Source organism: Dendrobates tinctorius, unplaced genomic scaffold (genome assembly GCF_039654945.1).
Source record: "Dendrobates tinctorius isolate UK_male_01 unplaced genomic scaffold, ASM3965494v1 ptg000021l, whole genome shotgun sequence".
NCBI classification, from domain to species: Eukaryota; Metazoa; Chordata; class Amphibia; order Anura; family Dendrobatidae; genus Dendrobates; species Dendrobates tinctorius.
In genome coordinates, this window is record NW_027361689.1 from 14458805 (window position 1) to 14481278 (window position 22474).

Sequence of the window (22474 nt, forward strand, 5' to 3'; positions counted from 1 at the left end):
TCTAACACTTTGCATGTCACTGGTAAGAAACCATTACAAAGATGACTGATTAGTTCAATTTATGGCTGTCCAGGTCATGGATATATGGGAAAGTGGCACCAGAGCAGGGTGTTTTTAGGAGTCTCGTCAAATATCCCCCCATCTGTGGCCATTTTTGGGATGAGAGGGGGATGCAATTAGGACAGTAGACTTGGCAGGATGCGTGGCTTATGACAGTGAATAAAAAGTGAAAAAACCTCTACTACAATTTATTTTTCTGCACATTTGTGTGACTAAACCGATAACAAAAGTCGGTCAGATATGGTTTAAAGGGACCATAGAGTAAATTTGGCCCCTATAATAAACATGCCTTTAATTTATCACTCCATTCTGATAAAAATCCTTTTTCATCCAAAATGCTAATTATGGCCCTTGTCCCCCATATTTTGCAGGCAGTTGCTTTCCTGTGTGTTGATTCACAGTGCTGGCTTGCCTGGAGCTAGCGCGGTCTGCAGGGAAATCTTGGACATGCACATGCACACAGCCCTCCTCTCCTGGAGTGCAGCGAGCAGCCGCAGCAGAGGGGAGAGATGGCTGCAAACAGCGCTGTCCTTCAACATAGAGGGGTGGAATGGTGCACGGAGCCGCTCGGCCACGCCAAGGGTGCACCAAGTACACAGGCGCCCACTTTCATATACATTTCTACTCACTGGACGTATTCAAGAGCTTCCCCCCCACCGCTATAGACCTAATCTCTATTTGGTCAGGAACAGATGTTAGGCCATGTAACCCCAGTACGTCAGGATGGGTCCGATGTGGATTACCTGTGCAGGGCAGTGAAGTCCACCATCCTCTCCACCTGAGACTGCGGCTCCAGATCCCGTTTTCGGATGGAGTGCTGCTGGATACCAGACAATGAGATAACGTCATACTCTGACAACATGGTGTCTAGGTTTGCTGAGGATAGAAAAAAAAAAAAAGTTGCATTTGAACATGGAGGATTATAAAGCAGGAGCATCGGGATATAAAGCACAGACATTCTGCAGCAAGTTCTCCATAGAACTTTATGCGCCACCAACTGTAATCTCCCATCTCAGCAATGGGGAAACCTGTATTAACTAGCCACAGATTTTACAAATGAATTGAGAATTTTGAGAGTGAATGACTAGTCCTGAAAGAAAAAGGAGCAGATTTCTCTGATAAGATATATTTCAAATTTTCTTATTTTCAAGTGAATTATTGATTTATGGAGAAAACAAAATAAAAGTGATGGTTACTCTTTAAATATTGTAGCATGTAGTGAAGATCATAGTTTCCTATAAATACCAGGGCTTCTCAGAGGGAATCAAGATAGTGGGGAACCCATAACAACCCATGCGCACCCTTCACTTGTGATGCAGGGTACAGAGTTGGATGGGTGCCACAAAGGACGCACAACCGGGATCCCGCCATGAGATACCAGGAGATCAGGGGATCACTAGACGGTCTACATTTCGAGTGGAGAACATATGCAGCTATGGTGGTAGAGTTACAGGACGCGATGTTCATACCCTGGATGAGAACAATTTCATGCGGTGACTCAACGCCAAATCTGGTGATGGCAACACAATATATAAATGGAGAATATTCCTTCTTGAATGCTCTGCCAGCGCTTCCTCTGTATATGGATTCCGATCAATCACATCAGTCTCTGCAGGACGTCTGCCAAGATTTCATTCCAGACGGCCACTTGAACACTCGCGCCTTCTGTCAGTGGGAAGAGGTTTACGTGTCCTGCACTAAGAATTATGGCTCCCGCTAGTACCACCAAGATGCCTGGAAGAAAGCGATCCCCTCAGCTTGTTAAATATATGGAGCGCTAGCTCTCCCCGCGGGCTCGTTATTTCCTGCACTTCATGTTAACCACAGTATGCGGTAAACAATAAATCCTCCTCGAAAAATGGAATAATAAAAATACACAGCGAGTATTCTTCCTGGTGATATTCCCGCTATAGGGCCAGGGCTGTTCCTCAAAAGAACAAAATGAAATACTAGAAGGGACAAGTTGTGCAAAAATGTAAAATAAAATGTATACAAAGCCATAATATTGAAAAAAGAAAAACTGGTTTTCATTACCTAATTTTTGTCATGTAATCTGTGGTTGACGCTCCATCTTTACTCATGAGCCCCCATGACAAACACCAGAGGCCTCGGCTTATCCTTTGTGTGGCCTCATTATAGGGAGACAGAATAAATGGCTGGGAATTTGGATTTGAACACATTTTTTGACTGAAAGCATACAAGCAAAGTGGATGAGATTTTTACCAAATCTCATCCCCATATCGTATGAAAATTTGGAATGGCCTGCGGTGAAAACTAGAGATGGGTGAACCCGAACAGTAAAGTTCGGCGTCCGTACCGAACACCTATTTTTCAGGCACAGATCCCGGACACGGACTTCTCCAGGAAGTCAGCGTTACTGTTCGGGTTCGGCTGTCCAAACACCGGGTGTTTGTCACGCTGTCATGGGCATGACAGCGCAGCAAACACCATTTCTGATCGGCAGGGAAATCATCACCGCCGGTTATAGAGCTGCGGTTCCCACGCTGTCAAAAGACAGCGTGAGGTGCTCAGCTGTGATCAGAAGTATAAGTTTTACCTCCGGTCACTGGTCTCAGCTGATGGGACTACTGATCCCATCATCCAACACCTGCTACCACTAATTAGAATGAAAGCAGGAGTGGCGGTTGGGAGTATTCATCAGCCAATCCTGCGTTGTAAATAAATAATTTAAAAAAAAAAAAAAACAGAGTGGGTTCCCCTGTATTTTTGATAACCGATCAGGCAAAACTCACAACTGGGGGCTGCATCCCCTAGCTGTCAGCTTCAGCAAGGCTGGTTATCAAGAAAAGGAGGGTCCCCACACTTTTTTTTTCAATTATTTAAATAATTTTAAAAACTGCGTGGGGTCTCCCCATTTTTGACAACCAGCCTTGCTAAAGCAGACAGCTGGGGGCTGGTATTCTAAGGTTGGTAAGGGGGCATGGATATTGGCTCCCCCAGCCTAAAAATAGCAGCCCGAAGCTGCCCAGAAAAGGCACATCTATTAGATGCGCCAATTCTTGCGCTTTGCTCGGCTCTTCCCACTTGCACTGTACCGATGTCAAGTGGGGTTCATATTTGTAGGGTTGATGTCACCTTTGTACTGTCAGGTGATGTCACCTTTGTACTGTCAGGTGACATCAAGCCCACGGCTTAGTAATGGAGAGGCGTCTATAAGACACCTATCCATTACTAATCCTATAGTTGTATGGTAAATAAAGACAAACCCAGAGTAGTCTTTTATTAGAAATAAAACAAAAGTTTTAATTTTTTATTTTAAAATAACAAACACAGTTATACTCACCTAACGCCTATTCCACCGAAGCCCTCGATCTCCTGTAATAAATCTAAAATAAAAAAAACAACAATATACCATACCTGTCTGTAATTCTGTCCCACACCGTAATCCATGTCTGAGGGATATACAGTTTTCAACCTGGACGGTGCCAAGATGTGACTGTCCAAGCTGAGAACCACTGGTGAGTGCAGCGTCAGTGACCGGAGGGACGTCATCGAGGTTACCTCCGGTCGCTGAGGCTGAGTTCCCAGCCAGGCTGAACTGCGGTAATCTTGGTGAGATCCCCGCTAGCAGCGTGAGAATATTTCATGTGTACATTATATAGCGTTTTTTCCTATTTCCTATAGCAGCAATGCAGTTTAAATGTTCTAGAGTAAGAGTATGTTTTCATGTTCAGTAAACGCTGCGGTTTTACGCTGCATACAGCCGCAGCGTCCAAACCGCAGCAGCCAGATGTTACAGCATAGTGGATGGGATTTTATGAAATCCCATCTCCAATATGCGTGCAGGGACGCCTCTGGCGCTGTCTTCGCAAGATAAATAGCACGGTCCAATGTATCGGATGCGAGGATTTCCGCTTGGTTCAATGAACACATGCGTAATCATGGCGCATACAAAAGCTGGCAGAACTTTGGACAGAGCAGACATGTGCTGTGTCCAAAGCATGGCTAATACGGAACCTGGAAACATACCATAATCCTTCTTTGTATATTATGATGCAACCTTACTATTTGCGGTTTATATGCTTTTTTGGTTGGCACACTAGTTTAGATGTGCTGGTCCTTTTTTTTCCGATTGAATCATAGCTTTTTGGACATGTGCACTCCCACTCCCATCAGCCACAGCTGATTTTAAGCAGTTAGCTGGTCCCTTCCTGCCACATAAATTGTAGTTTTTTTTGTCCAGGAGAGGTGACATATCAGGACAGGGACCTAATTTACGAAGGATGCCTTGACATGGCAATTGAGCTCACATAAACACAAACATATACAAACATACACAAACCAACATACACTGTCACCAGCCTATTTGGAGCGCTAACAGAATGAACGTACATAGGCGATAATCAAGTGATTCTGAGACTGTTTTCTCGCGAGATATTGGACATATTGTACTTTATGATAGTGGTAAAATTTCTTTGATTTTACTTGTGTTTGTGAAAAAAATGGAAAGTTGGCGAAAATTTTGCAATTTTCAAAAGTTTAACTTTTATACCCTTAAAATATAGCGTCATATCGCACAAAATATTTAATAAATAACATTTCCCACAGGTCTACTTTACATCAGCACAATTTTGGAAACATTTTTTTTGTTATGACGTCATAAGGGTTAAAAGTTGACCAGCAATTCCTTTTTACAAAACTTTTTTTTTTTTTTTTTTTTTAGGGACCACCTCACACTTGAAGTGACTTTTAGGGGCCTATATGACAGAAAATACCCAAAAATGTCACCATTCTAAAAACTGCACCCCTCACGGTGCTCAAAACCACATTCAAGAAGTTTATTAACCCTTCAGGTGCTTCACAGGATTTTTTTTGAAATGTGGAAAGAAAAAATAAACATTTACTTTTCTATCACAAAAAATTTCCTTTAGACCTATTTTTTTTTTACTTTCTCAAGGGTAACAGGAGAAAATGGACCTTACATTTTGTTGTGCAATTTCTCCTGAGTATGGGGGAAATCTACTGTTTGGGCATACGGCAGGGCTCGGAAGGGAAAGAGCGCCATTTCACTTTTTGAATACAAAATTTGACTGAATCCTTAGCAGTTGCCATGTCGCGTTTGAAGAGCCCCTGATGTGCCTAAACAGTGGAAACCCCAAACAAATTACACCATTTTGAAAATCAGACCCCTTTGGGACCTTATATAGATGTGTATTGAGCATCTTGAATCCCCCAGGTGCTTCACAGAAATTTATATTTTAAGACGAAATAAAAATTTTAAAAATGTAAAAAAAAAAAAAAAAAAAAAAAAAAAAAACACATTTGTCCCACAAAAATCTTTTTTAGTATTTTCACAAGGGCAAAAGGAGAAAACGGACCCCAAAGTTTGTTGTGCAATTTCTCCTGAGTTCACCGATACCCCGTATGTGGTCAAAAACTACTTATGAGGCACAGTGTAAAGCTCAGAAGGGAAGTAGCGCCATATTACAGTGCAGATGTTGCTGAACAAGTTTGAGGGTGCCATGTTACATTGACAGAGCCCCTGAGGTGCCAGAACTGCAGAACCCCCCATAAGTGACCCTCTTCTGGAGACATGCACCTGTAAATTAGGCAGACTCATCACTACAGAAATGCCAAACATGTGGGCGCTAAATGTTGTTTGGGCACACAGGGGCTCAGAGGGGGGGGGGGGTATTTGGATTTGGGAGCAGAGTTTTTGCTGAATTTCTTTTGGCGGGTGAGCTGCCATTTAGCTTTTTCAGAGCGTTTGTGCTACCTGTAAGATGGAAGCCCCCTATATTTCTGTTAACAGATGATAGATCTGAGTGGGGACTTGCTTTCTTTGTGGATTGAGTTGAAGCTTTTATTGGGAACATTTTACATAACGTTTGGGATCACAGTTATCTGGCGCTCTACGCTGAGCACTTACTTTGGTGTTTCCATCTAAATCTCTGAGTGACGTGATTCAGAAGAAATCCCCAAGGGATCCATTCAATAAATGAGGAAGCAGTTATTCTGGACTCCGTCTGGCCTGTGATCCGTGGTGTCTTTCTTTTCAGAAGTGCACAAAACTGTGGCCGATGGCACTTTTATGCAATCCTAAAAAGAACACCACCGGATCACAGGTCAGATGGTGTCTACTGTACCTTCACCTGCCTCATAGGGAATTTTCCGCCGGGGGTTCTGTCTAAATCACATATTTCAGAGATTTACATGGAAACCCCGGTGTAAGCACTCAAAGCAGAGAGCAGGATAAATGTTGTGTAAAATGTTCCCACAATCTGACAGGCAGGGAAAGAGGCATGCCACCTTACCTGCAGAACCCCAAAGGACCATCTTGGAGCTGGGGTCTCCATGGAGACCATTAGGACAACGCAATCTCATCTTTTTGCCGCTGTCACTACTGACAGCAGCATAAGAGGGGTTAAATGCCCACGATCGGTGCTAGCACCGATTGTGAGCGTTACTGCGGGGTGTCAGCTATCACATACAGCTGGCACCCGCACCCGATCGCCACGGCACTCAATGCTTTAATTCTGCTACATATAGGCAATCTGCTCATCGCCTATATGTAGCAGAGCCGATCGAGTTGTGGATGCTTCTAGCCTCCCATGGAGGCTATTGAAGCATGCCAAAATTTTAAAAAAGTTTTAAAAAATATGAAAAAATTTAAAAAAAAAAAGTTTAAATCCCCCCCCTTTCGCCCTTTTCAAAATAAAACAACAACAAAAAAACACACTTATTAGGTATCACTGCGTTCAGAATCGCCCAATCAATAGAAAAAAAGGATTAACCCAGTCGCTAAACGGTGTAGCAGGTTGCCGCGACATTGCATTAAAATGCAATAATGGGCAATCAAAAGATCGTATCTGCACACAAATGCTATCCTTAAAAACGTCAGCTCGACGTGCAAAAAATAAGCCCTCACCCAACCCCACATCACGAAAAATGGAGACACTACAGGTATCGGAAAATGGCGCAAATTTTTTTTTTTTTTTAAAGCAAACTTTGGAAAAAATTTTTCACCACTTAGATAAAAAAGAACCTAGACAAGTTTGGTGTCTATGAACTTGTAGTGACTTGGAGAATCATAATGGCAGGTCAGTTTTAGCATTAAGTGAACCTAGCAAAAAGGCTAAACAAAAAACCAGTGTAGGATTGCACATTTTTTGCAATTTCTCGGCACTAGGAATTTTTTTTTCCTGTTTTCGAGTACACGCCATGCTAAAGCCAATGGTGTCGTTCAAAAGTACAACTCGTCCAGCAAAAAACAAGCCCTCACATGGCCATATTGACGGAAAAATATAAAAGTTATTGGCTCTGGGAAGAAGGGGAGCGAAAAATGAAAACGTAAATGTAAAAACGAAAATACCTCTGGGGCTTAAGGGGTTAAACTTTGAGCATAGGCGCCGGCAGATGAGACTCCATCTCTCTTCAGTGGCACCTGCTGTCACTGTTACCAGTGACAGCAGACATAGCCCGATGGAAGCAGCAGTCGCACACTAGCCCACGCCTGCTGACCTGCGGAAAGCTTTTTACCGGATGTCACCGCTGACATCTGACAGCATGACCGCGCAGCGCTCTGACCGATGGTGTTACTGGCGGTAGCGTTACCACGGGTCACAGTCAAAGCTGCCGGGTCGCGTTGACATCTCATGGCATGACCATGATTAAAGAGTTATCAGAACTCTCTGATCGCCACACACTGTGCTCAGCTAAGTCCGGATGTCCCTCAGAGAGCGACCGGAGCCGTTGGGCCCAGGCTCAACCACAAAACCATTTACACAGATGGAATATTTGGGACCAGTCATCAATTTTCACCAATCCAATGGTTAAAGATGAGATTTGGATACAAAGGATCCAGAGTTAAACCGGTTGTTTCCTCGAGAATCAACCCCTTCCAAAATCGGACGGCTGCTGGAATCTCCCGGCAAACTACTGACGGTCTTACATGGCAGCCTGTGGTGTGAACAGCAATCCATATAAAAACAGATCGACCCCCATGTCTGGCTTATATAAAGCGTGGTAAGGCAGAACAATACCCTACTGTACAGCTCAGTCACCATTACTGTACGACAGGCGGAAATCACTGTAAGACCAGGAAAATGCTGTGTCGAAATACAGAAATATACCAGTGATAAAATTATGAAATCCTGTAATCACCAAGGAAGTGTGAAAGGAGAGACATTTGAAACCAATATGTCAAAAGGGGTTGTTCAGAGTTATAAACAGGGGCACATAGCCAAAACATGGGATAAACTTAAAAAAAAAAACGCACACCTTTCTTGCCTGATCAATCCCCTCCGTGCCGGACTGTTTACTTCCCTGCAGAGGATATGTCATACATTCCGGTGATTGCTGCAGCCAATCACTGACCTTACTGATGATGTCAGCATGTAGAGCACATGACTGCTGATACCAGTGATTGGCTGTGAGGAGGTCACATGGCTGTACGACAGGTCATTGCTGCAGCCAATCACTGACCTTACTGATGATGTCAGCACGTAGAGCAGATGACTGCTGATACCAGTGATTGGCTGCAAGGGGGTCACATGGCTGTACAAGTCATTGCTGGTCAAGTAACCCGGACCTCCTGTCGGGGACATTGGACCACCGGCAGTAGAGTTATGGGGGATTAAATAGGTGAATATTGTTTGTGTTTTGCTTTGTTTTTTTTTAAATCACATTTCTCAGACAATTCTTTCATAGAGAACCAGCATTTCCATTGATGAGATATGATAATACAGAAGACAAAGAGATGCAGAAGTGAAATAGTAAAATTTTAAATATACAATATATTGGTATGTACCCAAAGAAAAAATACGTGCCATACAAAAAAAAAAATCAATGTATATGAACAATGTTTATTTTTTATGCTGAACCCATGCCAAATAACTACAGGACAATGCAAATCCCATTTATGGGCACCAGCACAGACTGTAGATTTGGGCAGAGGTTTTCTATACATAATATATACCGAAAATATATATTTAAAGGGATTCCACACTGATGAAAAATAACAAAAGCAGTGAGCCAATGCCCTAAAAACATACCTTTTCTATACCTAAAGGACTATTTACATTGCACAACGCAAACTGTTTTACGTCTTAAAAACCTCTGCTTGATGTTCTTTGATAAGGAACAATTTTATTCACACCTGGAGGCTGTATACCAGAACAAAACAAACACTTTCCTGGCCAGCTCCATTACAATAAACATTACCCCCTTAGGGTACCGTTACACCTAGCGATGCACCAGCGATCCCGACAACGATATGACGCTGTCAGGATCGCTGGTGCATCGCTAAGTGGTCGCTAGTGAGCTGCCAAACAGGCAGATCTCACCAGCGATATCGCTGGGGTCGGGGATCGCTACTTACCTGTCAGACGAGGTGATCCTGGCGTCCTCCCGCCCGCCTCCACGCCTCGCTCGTCGGCGCCACAGGAAGCGGCCGATGAGGAACGGTCCAGGAGCTTCTCGCGCGACCAGCGATAATCAGCGGGGGAGCCGGTCGGAGGTAAGTATCACATGCAGCGATATCGCTAGTAATATCGCTGCAACGTCACAAAATCGGTGACTTTACAGCGATATTGCTAGCGATATTGCAGTGTGTAACGGGGGCTTAAGCCTCTATCACAGGGTTCTCACTTAGCCAACCAGTACTTTGCACTGCGATGATGAGGAGCAAGATCCCCGACACAGCTTCCTGCAGACAGAAAGTGGCATCCAAAGTCATGTGGCAGGGCTCATTTAAAGGATGGACATTGTATTATCAGGATGTTACCTTCAATAAGAGTCGCTAGAGAGGCAGCTTTGCATATCATCTTCCCAGAGAGCACTGCCTGGCCGATATGGCTAACTATGTAAGCTGGTGGCCTAAGGAAGGTGAAAAACAACCCTAAAACTAATATTTCTAGCAGCTGGGAACTGTCCAGACTGGATATGCTGATAGCAATCTACAGCAGCAGCACATCCTTCTCCTATCGAGACATTTCCTTCATTATTTTAGTGCAGTACCAACCGTTTTATAACTGGCTTTCTCCGCTAATAGGTGATCCCATAAGCAGAGTCGTAACTACCACGGTTTCAGCAGTCGCCACTGCGACCGGGCCTGGGGGAAGTAAGGGACCTGGCAGGCATATTTCCTAACCGTCATGATTCTCGCAAGCCAATCACATTTCTTACCTCCCCCACCTGCATCCCGCCCGGGACTCTATTTTTCCCACACTGCACTGAGCCACTACGCCTCCCCATGCACCCCATCCTCGCCCTCCCACGGAGACCCACCACACTGACAGCAGCCCCTCACAGCCAGCAATGACGTCGCTAGGCTGTTTTCTCTAATGTGCGCATAGGACCTGTGATGAGGTCACAGGAGGGGAGGAGTCTGGGGGTCACATGATCAGGAGCCTCGGTGTCTGCAGGACTCTGCTGTGCTGGTTGTCATGGTGCTGAATGAGGTAAAGTTTATGTGTGGGGTCAGGAGGGGTTTACAAGGTGGATGTAGCAGAGCCGCGCGTGTGTGAGGTGTGCGTAGCGGAGCCGCGCGTGTGCGAGGTGTGCGGAGCGGAGCCGCGTGTGTGCGAGGTGTGCGGAGCGGAAATGTGTATATTGGCATGGGGAGGGCCCCATTAGAAAGTTCACACCGGGGCCCATAACTGTTGTGAGTTCATTTTCTGGTCTACCAGTCAGGCTCCCTCTGGTGGTAACAGGAGGTAGTGAGGCTGATTTAATCAGTAGAGATCTGCCACCTGATAATGAGGATGACGATTGGACCTCAGGAATCTCAGATTGGATTTAAGACAGCCGACGCCCTACTCTGGTGCTGGTGATTCCTTCTGCTTGTCAGGTCTTGGTTCTCAGCTCTGTTCCAGTCAGCTCAAGCTAAGTTGTCTGCTAATGTTCACACTTGATTTTGTTGTTCTATTCAGTTTTTTTGTGTGGTCAGCCAGCCCCCCCGGCTTGGGCTGTGCTGAATTTCCACTCTTATTTATCTGTATTTGCCAATTTGCTTTTTGTACCTTATTAGATTGGCCTCTTTTTGCTCTGTCTCAGAATATTTCAGAGTGCTGATATAGTGGGAGAAGTCTAGTGACTTCAGGGTTAATTTTGCTATCAGAAGTGTTGGACATTATTTTGTAGGGTTTTGGGCAGATTGCAGACAGTGTCTTTCCTTTCCTATCCTCTCTAGTTAGTTTGGGCCCCATCGTTTGCTCAGCCTATTTTCCTACCTCTGTTTGTGTTTTCATCTTGTTTCACCGTCAATACATGTGTGGGGGCTGTCTATTCCTTTGGGGTCTGCTCTGGGGCAGTTAGTTTTCCCTTTTCTTGCTTTAGGCTTATTTAGTCCTCCGGCCGTGACGAGGCGTCTAGGTTCATCATAGGCACGCTCCACGGCTGCTGCTAGTTGTGTGGTAGGATCAGGGATCTGCAATCTGCATAGTTACCAACCTCTCTGGTTTTTCTGGGCTTAGCATGTTTAGGTTTTTTCCTCCTCGGTGACCCATTCATAACATAACTTTGTAGTTACGCCACTGCCCATACGATAACCTTTATGATGAATTCAGACATCTATGAAACACGGTCCATGTATGGACCACCGCGGGTCTCCGGTCCTGAACTTAAGGCTTATGAGACTATTGAGTTCAGGTCGGGAGATCGGCAGCCGGTCCATACAGGGGACGTATTTTACATGCGTTTGCGTGACATACAAAAAACTCATGCGTATAAATTATACAGGACACATTACCCCGCTGCTCTTACCATGCTGTCCCGAGCTATCCCGCTGATGCCTCGCAGGTGTCCGTTCACCATTTGTTCGTTCTGGTGATAAGACGACCAATAAGGACAGTACCAAAAATAAACTGATGTAACCGCAAGACCTGACCGACTCCATCTTCTTTCCTCACTTCCTTTCCTTGTTTCTGAACTTCCGTGTACCAAACGTCAAAACTCCACACGGTCACTGCCCCCGAGGACCATTCACCATGCGCATGAGTTGGGCGATAATCCACATGACAAGTGTAACGTCGTGCAAATACTGATCGCTGTAAAATGCTTCCTTCACATCTCAGATGATGGTAAAAAAAGGCAACGTGACAACCATTGTTACCGCACCGGTCTGGAAAGAGGGAAAAACAAGGCACGTTGAGGACAAAGGAAAGTCATCGATATCACTTAGGTATGCCGTTAGTGTAGAAATGGATCAAAGGTCCGGGACCCTCGCCCACTCTCTGATGAAGGGGACTCATCTCCTTAAAAACTTTTCTCCCTGTACAATGACTGGCCCAAAATCTACCGAGTCCTCCATAATGAGAGGAGATAAGGCAGAGTCAGACATCTGCTATTGAGGAAGTGAAGGACCCCCATACCCACGGTGAGATGATTGGCAATCAGCAGGGTTAGCCAAAATTCACAAGTGTGGAGACCTTTATTGGAGTCCCCCCCAGGATTTTGATATTGATGACCCATCTTTGTTAAAGGACACAAATATCAGATTAGTGGGGGTCCTATACCCGGTAACCCCCCCATTTATCAGCTGTTTTCAGCTCCGACAGTGCCTGGATATGGACGAAACGGAGTATGAGTGGTTCCTTTTAGGCAGGACGCTCTCAGATAATTTGGCTCCTATTGTAATAAATAGGAGCTGATTTGCAGTTTTTGGCAACAGATACTTGAAAAGGAACCGAGTAGCGCTGTTTTGACTCCGTTCACTGTCTATATCCAGGCTGTAAATAGCTGATCAGTGGGGGTACCGGGTATAGGACCCCACGCCGATCTGGTATTAATGTCCTATTTCAAGGATAAGTCATCAATATCATAAGCCCAATATCAGGGGTGAAAATGTTCAATTTCTGCTAATCATGACCTAACCCTAAGAATATACCCACTTAAAGGGGGTTGTCTACCCTTGGGGTACACTACGTGACTGTAGACTTATGAAACTTCCCATCATACCCACGGTCAGGATTCTCTAGCATTGGCAAGTATGCAATTGGCATATTTCCGGCCACATTCCAACTAGGCGTGCGCAGCCTCGCTCAGTTCACTTGTATTGAGCGAGGCCGTGCATGTCTACAGTCATGGCCAAAAGTTTTGAGAATGACACAAATATTATATTTTCACATGATCTGCTGCCCTCTGGTTTTTATGTGTGTTTGTCAGATGTTTCTATCACATACAGAAATATAATTGCAATCATATTATGAGTAACAAAAGGTTATATTGACAGTTAGAATGAGTTAATGCAGCAAGTCAATATTTGCAGTGTTGACCCTTCTTCTTCAGGACCTCAGCAATTCTCCCTGGCATGCTCTCAATCAACTTCTGGATCAAATCCTGACTGATAGCAGTCCATTCTTGCAAAATCAATGCTTTTATTTTGTCTGAATTTGAAGGTTTTTGTTTGTCCACCCGTCTCTTGATGATTGACCACAAGTTCTCAATGGGATTAAGATCTGGGGAGTTTCCAGTCCATGGTCCCAAAATCTCTATGTTTTGTTCCCTGAGCCATTTAGTTATCACCTTTGCTTTATTGGAAGGTGCTCCATCGTGTTGAAAAAGGCATTGTTGATCGCCAAACTGCTCTTGGACGGTTGGGAGAAGTTGCTCTTGGAGGACATTCTGGTACCATTCTTTATTCATGGCTGTGTTTTTAGGCAAGACTGAGAGAGAGCCCATTCCCTTGGCTGAGAAGCCACCCCACACATGAATGGTTTCAGGATGCTTGACAGTTGGCATGAGACAAGACTGGTGGTAGCGCTCACCTTGTCTTCTCCGAATAAGCCGTTTTCCAGATGTCCCAAACAATCGAAAAGGGGATTCATCAGAGAAAATGACTTTACCCCAGTCCTCAGCAGTCCACTCCCTGTACCTCTTGCAGAATATCAGTCTGTCCATGATGTTTTTCCTGGAGAGAAGTGGCTTCTTTGCTGCCCTCCTTGAGACCAGGCCTTGCTCCAAGAGTCTCCGCCTCACAGTGCGTGCAGATGCACTCACACCTGCCTGCTGCCATTCCTGAGCAAGCTCTGCACTGCTGGTAGCCCGATCCCGCAGCTGAAACACTTTAAGAGACGGTCCTGGCACTTGCTGGTCTTTCTTGGGTGCCCTGGAGCCTTTTTGGCAACAAGGGAACCTCTCTCCTTGAAGTTCTTGATGATGCGATAGATTGTGGACTGAGGTGCAATCTTTCTAGCTGCGATACTCTTCCCTGTTAGGCCATTTTTGTGCAGTGCAATGATGACTGCACGTGTTTCTTTAGAGATAACCATGGTTAACAGAAGAGAAACAATGATGCCAAGCATCAGCCTCCTTTTAAAGTGTCCAGTGGTGTCATTCTTACTTAATCATGACAGATTGATCTCCAGCCCTGTCCTCATCAACACCCACACCTGTGTTAATGGAGCAATCACTGAAACGATGTAGCTGGTCCTTTTAAGGCAGGGCTGCAATGATGTTGAAATGTGTTTTGGGGGATAAAGTTAATTTTCTAGGCAAATATTGACTTTGCAAGTAATTGCTGTTAAGCTGATCACTCTTTATAACATTCTGGAGTATATGCAAATTGCCATTAGAAAAAATGAAGCAGTAGACTTTGTAAAAATTAATATTTGTGTCATTCTCAAAATTTTTGGCCATGGCTGTAGTTAGCATGTGACTGCATGGATGCAAATCACATACTTGCGCTCCCGGCACCAGAAATCCTGACAGTGCACACTGCGCTCGCTGTATGGATTCGCAAGTCTCAGCAGTCACATAGACTTGTACCCCAATGCCGGACAACCCCTTTAAGGCGTAAGTGAACACACTGACTATTTGCAGAAGATTTTTTGGGGTACCAAATACCAGGAGTATTGGCAGGAAAGACGCAGCATAAAATATATGCATTTTTTTTCCATTCATTAAAACGGATGAAAAACTCTGCAAAACGGCTGAAAGAATCGACATTCTGCAGATAAGAAACTGCTTCAAATCTGCAAGGAAAAAAAATAACTATTTCAGAAATCTCATTTACTCTGCTGATCCAGTAAAATGCAGCAATGTTTTATTTGTTATTTTTTTACCCATGAAAACCACGAGGAGAAAAAACCGCAGCGTGTGAACAAACCTCCAAGGGGTCATCCGACTCCACCTGCTTTGGTTTCGGTTGATAAATGGGGTCAGCGACTCGCGTCTGCCACCTGGTGTGAGCGCAAGGTATTGCACACCTGTCCAAAATTAAAAAGGGGTAGTCCGGGCCCCGCTCCCTTTTGCTTCGGGTATCGGAGGGGGGCAGACTTTATCTTAGGCGCCAATTTAACTGTTGCATATCAAAAAGTTACTAGATCATGGGGTGAATTGATGCTGAGCTTTGAGGAAGCTTTTTTTCCAGGTCCCGCTTGCTGTCAGTGAATAGAAACGCCCATTACTAAACGCCTACGTAGGAGACGTGGGATTTTATCAACATTTTCTGTGGATTTTGATGGTTCTGCTGATAAACACTGCGCCCACTCCACGGCTGCTCCCCCGTAACAAGTGTCAGGCGTGTGACACTTCCCTTGACTTCTGTAGGAAGCAAGAATGGCACAAAACTGGCATCAGACTCGGCCATTACAGCCCCTTAAAGAGTCCAAAGCAAAACATTAGGAGGAAATGGGGCTTTTTTTTACCAGGAAAGAGGAAGGGAAGGGAAAAACACACCATACTGGGTGCTCTACGGTAGAGAGGCGCCATAACACAGGACAGCTGCAGTGATAAAAACTCTCATACGTTACGTACCTGCTCGTCGTGAATCTGGATGCGCTCGCCCAGCGGAGACCGCAGCGCACGGATACACACAATTCTCGGTAACGAATGAGACGCATTCAATGCAACAAGTCTCTTCCTACACACAGGGCCGGAACTACTTATTCCACAGGATATCCTTGCGCTCATGTGAATTACACTTCGGTGCATGTGATCAGCCTGCCGTAAGCTACGTGTAGGCGTACGTAGTTTACGTAAAGGAGCTCTGGTAGGACTTTTGGTTTCTGGAGATGTCTCATTCCTCTGCCCCATTGCGCATGTGCGAGGCGCAGCCGCTGGCGCTCAGCAGTGCGCAGTGTGAATTGGTCACAGGTTTTTTATTACGTTTTTTGGAGTAAATCTGCTACAAAATTCCCCTCAAAAAAACACTTTGGGCTATGTGCATACAGAGTTTTTTGAGGGGTTTTGGAAGGGAAACTGAGGGCAAACTCTCCAAATCTCAAAACTCTTCATTCAAATATGGAATTTTTGTTGAGTTTCTGCTCCGAAAGCCTCGTAAAGCTGTGTGCATACATTGCGTGTTTGTGGCTGTTTTTTCCTGCTCAGTTTTGCCACAAAACCTGAAGATTTTCCTGATGCCTGCAGAGTGAAGGAGAATCCTGAGGTCTCGTTCACACGTTGCTTATTTTTTCCGTGCAGATTTAAATCTTCAGGAAGTCAGTTTCTCAGCGTTTTTGCTGCAGATTTCACTCATATTAATGAGTGGGTACAAATCAGCACTAAAAATATTTGTTAAATGCTTGTATTTAATGCTGTGGTTCTCCTGCCAAGAGATGCAGAGATGGTGCAGACTTTTCTGCACCAGATACTTAAAGGGGTTATCCACTGCTAGGAAAACTCCTGCTTGATGAAAAGGTTTGGCCTCCATAAAATAATAAAGCCTATACTCCCCTCCCTTATACTAACCTCTCGTGTTGGTGCCGTTCCCGCGGTGTCGGCACTCGCTCTCCCCGGGGCTGTGATGCGGTGTTGTGTCCCGTCATGGCCGGTGCCAATCAGCGCTGGCGTCACTGTCTCCGCCTTCAGACAGATTGAGCATGAACAGGAAGTCCGGGCTGCGGCTGATCTCTGATTTCCTCTTCATGTTCAATTCATATGAAGGCTGGGACAGTGATGTCAACGTTGATTGGATGCCAGCATCACATGTCATGCTACCGCACCAAAGCCCCAGGATCGCGAGTGCCGTCATCTCGGGAACTGCGCTGGCACGGGAGGGGAGTTTTATTATTTTATCAGGGCCATCTTGTTTAATGTGTACACTTACCCTAAGGAGACTCTGCGTACACAGCCTCAGGCTATGTTCACCATACCTCCCATGTTTTGAAGAAAGAAAAAGGGGAAAACCATGGGACGTGCAGCAGCAAGTTTTGGCCACATTCCAATAGACGCCCATTTGCCTTTTCTTTCTATCCCAGCAGGAGATGTCAGAAGGGCGGTGGCAGTGAGGGAAATCCAGGGGACTTCAGTCCAGCTTCCAGGTCAGTGATCAGTGCGAACAGGAGGTGGGCTAGATGACACATAATGCTTCCAGGATTTTTCCCAGCACTACCATGTCTTCCACACGGTCCAGTCTTACTAACCAAGAGTCTGGAACTCACGTTTACTTATTTTTTGTTTTGACCAGTGACATCCCATCCCCCATCAACTTAGTGTCTCCCAGCCGCTGGCACAAAGACACCCACTAAGTTGATGGGGGATGGGATGTCCCTGGTCAAAACAAAAAATAAGTAAACGTGAGTTTCGGAGCGCTATAGAAAATAAAGCACTTATGCATGGTCACAATGGAGCAGACAGAGCAACACAGTGAGACTCGGCCCTTAAGCTGGGTGCTGTGGCGCACACCTGTAATCCTTGCTACTCTGGGAGGCTTGGGCTGTGGGATCACTTGAGCTTGTCAGTTCTGGTCCATTCTGTGCTATGTGGATCAGGGGTCTTCTGTCCTCAGAATCACTGTGGTGTCTTTGTGCCAGCTGCTGGGAGACACTAAGTTGATGTGGGATGGGATGTCCCTGGTCAAAACAAAAAATAACCAAGAGTCTGGACCACATAATCTTCACCCTGATCCTCCTTACTCCCTCAATGGCAAGTCTAATTAGACAAGTGATCCCTCTCTCGGACACTAGCTCCTTATATTTCCATTTATTGATGATGGCATCTCACCCTGCATGTTTCAAGAGGGACACGAGGAGCTTGTGGGTAGGGATGCCCAAATAATTGAGCAGCCACATTCACTAAAACACGACGATGGGCAATGGCAATAAGTGTCTCAAGAGGTAGATGATGATGACACAGTTGCCAACAATAATGTTTCGTCAACAAGTCAGGTGGAGCATAGTGCTGAAGTGGAAGACGAGGTGGTGGACGATAAAGTCACTGACCCAACCTGGGAAGGTGCCATGCAGAGCGAGGCCAGCAGCGCACAGGGGGAGAGATCCGCAGCACTGCAACAGGCAGGAAGAGGCAGTGGGATCACCATAGGGAGAAGGTGGGCAACTGTTCCCTAGAGCACCAACACGCAGCAAGTTCCCAAGACAAGAGTTAGGTGTTCCCCAGTCTGGCACTTTTTTAACGAAAATGCGGACTATAAAAGAATGGTCATTTGCAACCCGTGTTGTTCAAAGATCAGCAGGGTCCTGACCACTACCAGCCTGACCACCACCAGTATGCTGAGGAACATGTCATCAAAGCACCCGACTAGGTGGGCTGAACAACTGGGTCCACAATCAATGTCTGCAGGTGACACAACTGCCTCTTCTCCTGTAGTATGTACTTGCCAATTCCCTGTCCATGACGCTGGCGCGGATGCTTCCCACCCTGTACCTGTCATTGTACATTCCCAGCCACCTATCCATAGGTCCAAACACTAAAGAAACACATTTTCAGACTGTTTGACCTGGAAATGTTGCCATTTAGGCTTGTGGACACCGAAGCTTTCAGCAACCTCATGGTGGCGGGCATCCCTTGGTACTCGGTCCCCATCCGCCACGATTTTTCCCAGTGTGCCATCCATATCTTACACTAGCATTTGTCCCATAACATCACCTGTGCCCTGACCAACACAGCAACTGGGAAACTCCACATAAGAACCTACACGTGGACAAGTGCTTGCAGACAGTGACTCTACATTTCTCTGAGGGCACACTGCATGAACCTTGTGGTTACTGGGACCGAGTCGTATCCTGGGACGGCACAGGTGCTACTGAGGCAAAGGATTGCGGGCCTTAGTTCAATTAGGGTTTCCTCCACCTCCTACACCAGTTCCTGATACCCCTCCTTCTCAATCTCAGAATTTACATCTCGAATCACGTCGTCCATATCAGTCGCAAGCTGGAAGCACTGCAGCACTTCCTCGGTGAAGCGGCAGCAGTCTCTGCTCAAAAAAATTTGTTTAGGTGACAAAACAGCACACCACCCCAGAGTTGTAGAAAGGTATAACATAGCAGACAGATCTGTGACTCTCGCTACTGAACCTACAACTAGGCATGATCATGTGCAGCCTCGGACTGGCCCACCGGAGAACCGGTGGATTCTCCGGTGGGCCCTGGCATCTGGTGGGCCCTGGCACCTGCTGGCATACAGGGCCAGCAGTTGCCTAGGGCCCCCGCTGCTCCAGGGGCCCCCAGCCAGTGTTGTGTCGCACACCATGCAGCTGCTATGGGGGCCCCTGCCAGCGGAGAAGCAGCGGGTGTCAGGAGGCAGGAGCCCCTGTCCCCGCTGCTAAAGAGAAATGAATATTCATTCACTGCGAAGCAGTGAATATCATTTCACAGTCTCCACCCCCAGAGGCCCCGCCCCCAGCCCAGTAAGCCGCTCTGCAGACTACAGCTGTAAATCAGGGCCGGTGCCGCCCTCAGTCCCCTCTGCTCCTGGCTCACAGCCAGTGCGCGATGACGTCAGTACATCGCGCACCCGCTGTGTGTCTGGCAGAGGGGGCAGCTCCTGACACTGAAGCCGGGATCAGCGTGGGAGCGAGGAGGAGAGGTGAGTATTGTTTTGTTTTGTTTTTTATATCTCTCTCGCTCTCTCTATCTGTCTCTCTCTATCTATCTATCTATCTCTATATATATCTCTCTCTCTATCTCTCTTATATCTATCTTTCTATCTCTATCTATTATCTATTTATCTATATCTATCTATTTCTATATCTATCTATCTATCGCTCTATCTTTATATCTATCTTTCTATCTCTACATCTATCTATCTATCTCTATATCTTTCTATATATATCTCTATATCTATCTATTATGTCTATCTATCTATCTTACTCTATCTATCTCTATATTTATTATCTATCTAGCTACCATCTATATCTATCTATCTTTATCTATATATATCTCTATCTAATATCTATATCTATCTCTATACCTATCTATTTATCTATCCGTTATCTATCTCTATATCTTTTCTCTGTATCTCTCTATCTCTATATCTATATCTCTCGCTATCTATCGCTCTATCTCTATATCTATATCTATCTCTATATCTATATATATCTATATCTATCTCTATATCTATTTCTCTCTATATCTATCTCTATATCTCTCTCTATAGCTATCTATCTATATATCTCTATCTATCTCTATATCTATCTCTCTGTATATCTATCTATCGCTCTATCTCTATATCTATCTATCTTTCTCTATTTATCTCTATATCTTTTCTCTGTATCTATCTCTCTCTATATCTATATCTATCTATCTCTATATATATCTATTATCTCTATATCTATATCTATTTCTCTCTATATCTCTCTCTATATCTATCTATTTATCTCTATATCTATCTCTCTGTATATCTATCTTTCTATCTCTATATCTATCTTTCTCTATCTATCTATCTCTATCTATTATCTATATCTATCTCTATCGCTCTATCTCTATATCTATCTTTCTATCTCTACATCTATCTCTATATCTATCTTTCTATCTATCTCTATATCTATCTATATCTATATCTATATCTATTATGTCTATCTAGCTATCTCTATTATCTATATCTACCTATCTCTATATCTATCTGTTATCTCTATATTTATTATCTATCTTTATCTATCTATCTCTATCTTTATCTATCTATCTCTATAATTTTTGAACCCCTCTCTATAATCTTTGAAAATTCTTGGAGAACAGGAGAAGTGCCAGAAGACTGGAGAAGAGCAAATGTTGTTCCTATCTTCAAAAAGGGGAAGAAGGTGGACCCAGGTAACTATAGGCCGGTGAGTCTGACTTCTATACCAGGAAAGATCTTTGAACAAATTATTAAACAACATGTATGTCAATACCTGGATAAGAATGAAGTGATTAAACAGAGTCAGCATGGGTTTGAAACTAATAAGTCATGTCAGACTAACTTAATTTCCTTCTATGACGGTATCACTGATTGGGTGGATCAAGGAAATGCTGTAGATATAGTATATCTTGACTTCAGCAAAGCATTTGACAAAGTCTCTCATACAATCCTTATTGAAAAAATGACTAAGTATGGAATGGACAAGGCAACTGTTAGGTGGATTCATAACTGGCTTAGTGATCGGACCCAAAGAGTGGTCGTAAATGGCTGCACATCCAGTTGGAAGAATGTCTCAAGTGGGGTACCACAGGGCTCTGTCCTGGGCCCTGTATTGTTCAACATCTTTATCAACGATTTAGATGAAGGAATTGAGGGTAAACTGATTAAATTTGCTGATGACACAAAGCTAGGAGGGATAGCTAATACTAGAGAGGATTCAAAAAGATTTAAATAAACTGGAGAAGTGGGCAGCAACTAACAGAATGGTTTTTAACAGGGAGAAATGCAAAGTACTACATCTGGGCAATAAAAATGGAAAAAACATATATAGAATGGGAGGAATAGGGCTAAGTGACAGCACATGTGAAAAAGACTTGGGTATACTAATAGATCACAGACTGAATATGAGTCAACAGTGTGATGCAGCAGCAAAAAAGGCAAATGCAATTCTAGGATGTATTAACAGAAGCATACAGTCTAGATCACGTGAAGTCATTATTTCCCTCTACTCCTCTTTGGTCAGACCTCATCTGGAATATTGTGTCCAGTTTTGGGCACCACATTTTAAAAAAGACATCAACAAACTGGAGCAAGTTCAGAAAAGAGCGACCAGAATGGTGACCGGTCTGCAAACCCTGTCTTATGAGGAAAGGTTGCAGGATTTGGGAATGTTTAGTTTGCAAAAGAGAAGACTGAGAGGAGACTTAATAGCTGTCTACAAATATCTAAAGGGCTGTCACATTGTAGAAGGATCAACTTTATTCTCATTTGCACAAGGAAAGACTAGAAGCAATGGGATGAAACTGAATGGGAGGAGACACAGATTAGATATTAGAAAAAACTTTTTGACAGTTAGAGTGATCAATGAGTGGAACAGGCTGCCACGAGAAGTGGTGAGTTCTCCTTCAATGGAAGTCTTCAAACAGAGGCTGGACAGACATCTGACTGGGATGATTTAGCGAATCCTGCTTTGAGCAGGGGGTTGGACCAGATGGCCCAGGAGGTCCCTTCCAACTCTACGATTCTATGATTCTATCTATTATCTATATCTATATCTATCTCTCTATCTATTTATCGATCTCTGTATCTATCTCTATATCTATCTCTCTACCGCTCTATCTCTATCTATCTTTATATCTATATCTATCTCTATATCTATCTA

General features: G+C 44.5%; 1 protein-coding gene across 1 annotated transcript in view; it reads right to left on the reverse strand.

The window, feature by feature from the left end:
- The window catches only part of ADAM17 (ADAM metallopeptidase domain 17), a 108492-nt gene extending 92559 nt beyond the window's left edge, over positions 1-15933 (reverse strand). Inside the window, exons 1-3 of the mRNA XM_073568206.1 lie at positions 15778-15933; positions 11785-12142; positions 804-936 (exon numbers count right to left, since the gene is read on the reverse strand). Coding sequence (XP_073424307.1) covers positions 804-936; positions 11785-11917 — 266 coding nt within the window. The 5' untranslated portion in view covers positions 11918-12142; positions 15778-15933. The remainder of the gene's footprint in view (positions 1-803; positions 937-11784; positions 12143-15777) is intronic.
- Positions 15934-22474: the final 6541 nt, after the last annotated feature.